The sequence below is a fragment of the Sebastes umbrosus genome, chromosome 10 (genome assembly GCF_015220745.1).
Source record: "Sebastes umbrosus isolate fSebUmb1 chromosome 10, fSebUmb1.pri, whole genome shotgun sequence".
In the NCBI taxonomy this organism is placed as follows: domain Eukaryota; kingdom Metazoa; phylum Chordata; class Actinopteri; order Perciformes; family Sebastidae; genus Sebastes; species Sebastes umbrosus.
Genome location: NC_051278.1, coordinates 25,957,856 through 25,965,649, shown reverse-complemented (window position 1 = coordinate 25,965,649; position 7,794 = coordinate 25,957,856). Strand labels below are relative to the sequence as shown.

The window sequence follows — 7,794 nt, the reverse complement described above, 5'->3', positions numbered from 1 at the left end:
TGTCTCCTGAGTTGTGTCTGCTTCCTTTTGCCTCTCTTTGCTCGGCTGCTATAGTATATATATATATATATATAAGTATATATATATATATATATATATATATGCTCCACTGTAGATACACATGCTGTGTTAGTCAAGCACACATATGCCTCTACAGCAGCTCTGATACCGTGAGAACAGGCACGGGGCTCCTAGAGGGGGGACTCTGAGAAACAACTCCACTAACACATCTCACGCAGTGTTTTGGTGTAACAGTTTCATAAAACAAGATGAAACAGATTAATGGTGAATTCCTCACGCTCATGCCTCAGCAGAAATAATACACTGCAAGCTTTTGTTTCCAATCCGCTTTGGTCTGTCTGTGGCTGTCTGTGTGAAGGCCGAAAGCCTGGATCATATGACTCACACATGCTCTGTCCCCTCAGGGTCTTTGTCCACCGCCAGATACCTGACCAGAGCGCGACCCTCAGCCTCAGCATGATTCAGAAATATCAACATGCTTCCGGCAGAGCATCTAAAATTATTCACAAGAACTTGAAAACTTTCCTCTAGTGCATTATTGCATTTTTGTTTTCTTCTGTTTCTACATAAAGCCCCCTTTACTCATCCAACCTTCATGCTTAATGACTCATGAATGCTTTATGCCTTGTTTGCCAAGTAGATGAATTTTAGCCGTTCAATAAACAATGAAGCTCAAAGTGCACCCAGGATGAATCTGCCAAACAAAACAACAATGTGGGATTTTGAATAATGCCATTATTTTTGTTTTGTCCCTTTAGAAATGCATCAAATACTCTGACATCTCTGTCATGTTCCCAATTAGAGCTCCCCGATCCTGGAGCTGCACGGCCAGCATACTATGGAGGTTTATTTACATATTTCCATAATGGTCAAATCAGGAGAGTGCAGTGTAGCATGAAACTTTATTCCCTCAAATTCCAGCTCTTGGTCTGAGCCCGCAAGCTCATCCTATGTAGAAGTCTTTGTCTATAAGCAGAATCAGTGTGTGGCTGGGATGCAGAGGAACTGGGGCAGAAAACAGCTTCAGCTCTGTTCTGATGCTGCTGTCTGTTCAGAGCTTCTCATCTCTTTGCTTGTAAAGCAATATGACAGCTCAGTTTCTGTCTAATTCTATGAAATACTCGCAGCGCAAACTCATTCACACCGCGCACTGAAGATGATTATTTAATACCGCCGTTCTACACATGCTCATTAGGGGAAAGCCATCCATCCTCTGAATGCCCTAGGTCTCTAGTTTGTGGCTGTAAAGTTTCATGAGGCCGTGATTACCCTAGAGCTCCTAGCTCCTAACATGGTACATGGTGGACATTGCTCTCCATTATATTTATGTTTCAATTAAAAGATTCAGCAATTTATCCAAAAATCTTAAAATTCAGCACAAGCAGAAGTGACTGGTGCAGGCTGTAAAAACACTGCAATTCAAAAACAACACCGTCTTCAAATACTCTAGACGAGATCATGTAAATCATGTGATGTAAAACGTAAGAATTTAAACTTCATAGTTTCATCAGTAATTTACTAAAACAGCTGCTCACTAGTTTTTATCAAACAACAGGAGGAAATAGTGCATTTGTTGGGGACTATTTTCAGCGGCGGATTAATCCACATTCGGTGCTCTAGTGAGTTTTAGTGGCAGCAGGACGGAGTATGTGGGATTGAGTCAGAATAAACTACAGTTTGGGTTCATGAAGATGAAGGAACATGTCAGCCAGTGACACAGTAAGACTTGCAGGTGTTAATCCAGCGCGCAACATGATAACAAACTCACCAGTAGCACTCGGGCTAGTCAGATCTGGCTTTCTGGTCTGTCCCAGGGCCGGTTTAAGGCGTAGGCCATATAGGCGGGCGCCTAGGGCGCCACCTTCTGGGGGACGGTGTTTGCCATCTAAAAGGAAAAACGGAAAAAATAATAATAATAAAAATTCCAGCGCCCTTCCTCATTTTCTGCATTGAGGTAACAAATGAACAAATAAAGAAAGAAAGAAAGAAATACACTTTTCACCACTGTTACTATCTTTCTCACACTTTTTCATCTGCCTGGCCGCACTTATTTGTTAATAAAAGTGTAAATTGTAGTGAAACTGACTCAAGACTTTTAAGCCAACAATATCAGGGGCCAATTGTTTATTTATATTATAATAAATACAGTTATTTATGAAAATAAAAATCTTAATTTTTGTCTTAAAACCATTGTGATGTCAGATGTGTGTTGCGGTTTATGGGTCTAGGGTTAGGGTTCTGGGGGGTTGAACCCTAACCCCTAACCCAGGAGCGCCAGAGGTGGGCTCCAAATCCGAATTTCGCCTAGGGCACCTACAGTAAAGGGCTAGAGCCGGTCCTGGTCTGTCCATCAAAAAAAAAGAAAGACAAATATAATAGCTTGGATTAACATTTATTCATGAAAAGGTCGTGTAGATGCTGTCAAATCATTTACATTTAATATTGGCAAGTGAAAAATGTGACTTTGCCCTCAAATTAGTATTTACATTTCTATATATTACTTGAAGATATTTTAGTAACATTTTATAACAAGGTCTTGTCTATAATGCATTATACAGCAAGCACATTCACAAGATATTATAATGTATTTATAAGGCTTTATATAAAACTCCTAATAAATATTTATAATGATGCATCCTAATAAATATTTATAATGATGCATTACAACTCATAGCAAGGTTTATAAAGTATTATTATGAGTATTATGAGTTCTGCATTTATGGTGCTTTATGCCTCCATGCCAAAGTGACAACAGTGTTTGAAAGAAGAATCTGAGTCCTGGTTTACACAGAACATTATAACTATCTTATTAAACAATACTCGATTCTGATTGGTCAATTTCTGCGTCCATAGCAACGGTCTGTTTTAAAGAAATAACAACCCGTTGCTATGGACGCAGTTTTGATCATTGTCAGTATTGTGAAATAAAATGCATTGTGATGTCATGGTTCCGGAACTCGCTTTATGACATCACATTGTGATGTCATGGTTCCGGAACTTGCTTTAAGACATCACATTGGCTTCAATCTCAGAAGTCTGTTTAGAAGTCTGTATTTTAACCAAACTTTCAGTCCGTTTACAGTCCTATCGAACAGAGACCTAAACGCCAGTCTGATCGACAACAGAGACTGTAAGTATATCATTACAGTGTCTTTGTGTTTCTATATTTGAGTATAAAACATTATACATTATGGATAGTAGGAAATTGAAGTTTAACACTTCGAATGGCAGTGTGTTCCATGTGAACAGAAGAGATTTTATTCATGAAGATTGGTATTATTATTATTATTGGAACAAAACTATTTGCAAATGTGTGTGGAGACCTGTGTAACTGTCTCTCAATCTGTGTGTGTGTGTGTGTGTGTAATCAGTTTGGTAAATTGTGTCTGTATTTCCAGCTTTGGAGCAAAACCATTTTCAGCCAATAATATCTACGTACGCATTTACAGACATTACATTGAGAACTTATTGTTTATGTAACCCTCTGAGACCCACAATAGACCTGTTTTAGTCTTTTTTAGGGGGGTACAGGGGGTCTTTAATTTAATTAATTAATTAATTATTAATTATTTAAAAATAATTATGAAAGTGCATAAGGGTTTAGAACACCATGATGGAATTATATGATTTCCATTCCCATGCTCTATTATGTCTCATAAGTTGTTGCGGCAATTTTGGGGTTGATACCATTTGTTCAACAGATTTGGTGCCAATTTTAACCATTTTCTACCACTGGAGAATTGATCAAAATACTCAATAATAGTTGTATTTCCATTGTGGGATGTATCGTGGAGCATTATTTGTGGGAAGTTCACGTTTGTGATTATCTCGATACACATTTATAAATAGTTTTGCTACCATAGGCTAATGGCCCCATACTGTAGAGACATAATTATACTTTCTAACACAATGTCAGAACTGCAGAAACATCAGAGAGGAATTCCTTCCAAAATTTGAAAAGAATTGCCCTGATTTCCGAAGTCTGACAGAAAGAGAGAAATTACCCCTTATTCTGGGGGAATAGAAAGAATGTGCAGCGTTGGCTGCTGAATATGTCACTTCCTGCCACGACACTTATTACTTACTTGTACCATAAACTGATTACCACAACCACCATATTATTTAATTTACCTATTTCATTATCTTTATCTTTATTCATTATTTTATTCTATTATATAATATTGTTATTCATTGTTTTTTCTCTCTCATTATCTCAGTCTGTTACAGAGAACCACAGTCTGCTTTGCATATCTCAAGTCTGCTACAGATAGTGCAATGGATAAAACACAAAATCCAAAAAACTGGGGATTTGTTGGTGGTCCTCAGGGCCTACGAGGACCTCGCCAACATTACCCTCAGGGCCAACCTCGACCTCGTCAATATGACCCATGGGACCAACGAGGACCTCGACAATATGACCCTAAGGGCCAACCTGGACCCTGTAATCATGACCCTCTGGGCCAACCTAGACCTCGTCAATATGACCCTCAGGGCCAACCTGGACTCTGTAATCATGACCCTCAGGGCCAACCTAGACCTCGTCAAAATGACCCTAAGGGCCAACCTGGACCCCATCAACAGGACCCTCAGGGCCAAACGGGACCTCGTCTATATGACCCTAAGGGCCAACCTGGACCCTGTAATCATAACTATCAGGGCCAACCTAGACCTCGTGGACCTAACTATCAGGAGAGGAAGAAGTACCACACATACCACGACAAGTGCTACCAGGTCGTCTCAGAGCAGGAGGAACACATCTCCAAACTAGAGAAAGCTCTCCGACTCCAGCAGGAGAAGATGGAATCTGTCCAGCTCCTGAACAAGGAATATTTGGAAAAGTTGCTTGAATGCCATGATGAAGACAACCCGGCGAAATTGAAGAGCCAACAACAGATCTATCAGAAAACAAACCTGGATCTCATCGAAGACATGAACATCCCTCAGACCCTCAAAGACACTATTAGCCAACTGTTGCTCACAGGAGATGAATTCCAAGAGCACGAAACAGTTTGGCAAGAAAAATATGAAGCTCTGGAGGGCAGGTTCGCAAAGGACCTGGCCTCAAAAGAACAGGTTTGGGAGACCAAAATAAAAGAGATGGAGAGAAAGGTCAATCAGGTGGAGATTGAGAAGAAAGAACTGGTGGACAAATTTACCATGGACATGGCCGACAAAAAACAGGCCTTGGAACAGAGCTTGAAGACCATGGAAGACTGGCTCGAATGCAACAAAGTTCGGGAATCAAGGTTCCAAGAGGAGCTGGCCAAGAACAAAGAGTTAGAGACCAAATTAAAAGAGGTGCAGGATGAGAACAACTACCTGGCCGAAAAACATCAACGCCAGGAGATGGAATTAAACAAGCTGCAGGATGAGAACAACGACCTGGCCGAAAAACATCAACGCCAGGAGACGGAATTGAACAAGGTGCAGGATGAGAACAACGACCTGGCCGAAAAACATCAACGCCAGGAGATGGAATTGAATAAGCAGCAGGATGAGACAAAGGACCTGGCCGAAAAACATCAACGCCAGGAGACGGAATTGAACAAGCTGCAGGATGAGACAAAGGACCTGGCCGAAAAACATCAACGCCAGGAGATGGAATTAAACAAGCTGCAGGATGAGAACAACGACCTGGCCGAAAAACATCAACGCCAGGAGATGGAATTGAACAAGGTGCAGGATGAGAACAACGACCTGGCCGAAAAACATCAATGCCAGGAGATGGAATTGAACAAGCAGCAGGATGAGACAAAGGACCTGGCCGAAAAACATCAACGCCAGGAGACGGAATTGAACAAGCTGCAGAATTGGATCCAGGACCTGGCCGGAAAACTTCAATGCCAGGAGACGGAATCGAACAAGCTGCAGGATGAGACAAAGGAGCTGGCCGAAAAACATCAACGCCAGGAGACGGAATTGAACAAGCTGCAGAATGAGATCCAGGACCTGGCCGGAAAACATCAACGCCAAGAGATGGAATTGAAACAACTGCAGGACAAGAACAACGACCTGGTCGAACAACAACAACGCCGGGAGACAGAATTCATTCAGTTGCATGACGAAAACGAGGTCCTGGAGAATCTCTGTCTCAAACTGAAGAAGAAGAAGAAGTGGGGTTCCTTCTTTCGCAGAAATGAAACAGAGGATAGGCAGACACAATTGGAGGAGTTGAAAACTAAAATGCAAAACAGGGAGATGAAAAAGAAAGAGAAGAGGGAGAAAGCTGAGATGAAAAAGAGAGCAAAAGAGGAGAGGTGTGACGGGGACAGTCAGGTGGAGGAGTCTGCTGGGTGTTGACACCAGTAGCTCCCTCTCCCCCTTCTCTCCTCCATCCACCTTCACCTCCTCTCTTTTCATCCCTCCTCCTTCTGTCCACCCTCCACCATCTCACCTCCACCCTTCGTCCTTCTCCCGTACCCCATCAACTTCAGGGCGGCACAGTGGCTCAGTGATTAGTGATTAGCACTGCAGCCTCACAGAGACACCTCCACCTGTCCAGCTGTGTGGAGTTTGCATATTCTCCCTGTGTCTGCGTGGGTTTTTACCCTGGTGCTCAGGTTTCCTCCCACAATATCAAAAGATATGCAAATTATTTGGACACTGATTGTACGGTATTTGATTTGAGCCCTGGTGATCAGGTTTCCTCCCTAATATATTAACTAATTGTTTATATGTTTAGAGTGTCAAGTGAGTTGACATTCGAAGCATATGAACTAATTGTTAATATATTTAGAGTGTCAAGTGAGTCGCTACTTAAATCAATCAAATACAATCAATCATGGAGATTTCTCCCACAATCCAAATATATTAATAAACATCAAAATCAAATAAAAATTCAATCATATAGGGTTCTCTGCTGGTGCTCAGTTTTACCCCACAATGCAAATATATTAATAAAAAAACCCTTCATAAATAAAAGTTAAATGTGTCTGCCACTCTGAGTAAACATATACAGTATATATGCATTATTGTATTTCAGTGACCTTAAAGTAGAAGTACTGGTATCTGTTTAAGTTATGATATAAAAACTGAAGCTGATCAACAAAATGATCGTGACATAATAAAAGATGTTTCAAATGGTATTTTAGTAGAGCTGGTTCTGTAATAAATAATGATATTCTGCAGGAAAAACCATGTGACCTTCATCACTGACGGGCTTATGATTATTTTTTAATATTAGCATTATTTACCGGTAATGCCATTTAATTATTGACAGGCAGTTGTAAACATATTTTCTTTCTGAATGTGAATCACTGGTATATGTTTTGAATACATGAGGTGGACCAGCGTTGTGTGAGTTGACTGATGACGAGTTGATCTATCATGTTTCTACTACTTTTTCAGTCATCTCACTGTGAGCTGAGATGATGAAGCTCAGTGACAGTAAACACATCAATTTTTTAAAAGTTTTTCTAAAGCAAAGTGTGAAGTGAAAACTGCAGGTAGCTGGGGCTGTAATTTTTACTGCAGTGGAGGGTGAAACACTGAAATAACTGCACCTCCCCAACAGAAATACATCCTGTCTGAATGAGCTCAAGGCTGAAAAGAAATGTCCAGACTTCCTCTTCACACAAAGCTCACAAGTCATACTTTTTACTACACATTTTTTGACCTTTAAGTCAAGTTTAGGACCATTCTTAAGACCATTTCCTATAGTCGTTTTTTTACACATAACGGACGATAATTAACCGTAATTAAGTGAATCATGTAAAGCAACACAAATCCTACATAAATTACCTGAATGTCAACACTATCAAGAAAAATCAATAA

General features: G+C 40.5%; 1 protein-coding gene across 7 annotated transcripts; it reads left to right on the top strand.

Moving 5' to 3' along the window:
- Positions 1 to 2,993: 2,993 nt before the first annotated feature.
- LOC119496255 (rho-associated protein kinase 1-like) lies at positions 2,994 to 6,948 on the top strand. 7 transcript variants are annotated; one of them, XM_037783441.1, is made up of 3 exons: positions 3,190 to 3,294; positions 4,239 to 5,697; positions 5,761 to 6,948. In XM_037783441.1, exons 1-3 carry the CDS (start codon positions 3,212 to 3,214, stop codon positions 6,319 to 6,321), a joined length of 2,103 nt encoding a protein of 700 aa, XP_037639369.1. In that variant the 5' UTR covers positions 3,190 to 3,211; the 3' UTR covers positions 6,322 to 6,948. The 7 variants fall into 7 exon arrangements, with proteins under 7 accessions (XP_037639372.1, XP_037639369.1, XP_037639374.1 ...); XM_037783446.1 differs by having other exon boundaries at positions 3,191 to 3,294; positions 4,239 to 5,319; positions 5,698 to 6,948; XM_037783442.1 differs by having other exon boundaries at positions 3,191 to 3,294; positions 4,239 to 5,319; positions 5,446 to 6,948.
- Positions 6,949 to 7,794: the final 846 nt, after the last annotated feature.

Bases quoted from the DNA above. Each gene is read 5' to 3' on its own strand.
- LOC119496255 (XM_037783439.1), top strand. From the start codon at position 3,212: ATGGATAGTAGGAAATTGAAGTTTAACACTTCGAATGGCAGTGTGTTC. The intron at 3,295-4,238 runs GTATTATTATTA...TCATTATCTCAG, and splicing joins GATTTTATTCATGAAGATTG to TCTGTTACAGAGAACCACAG.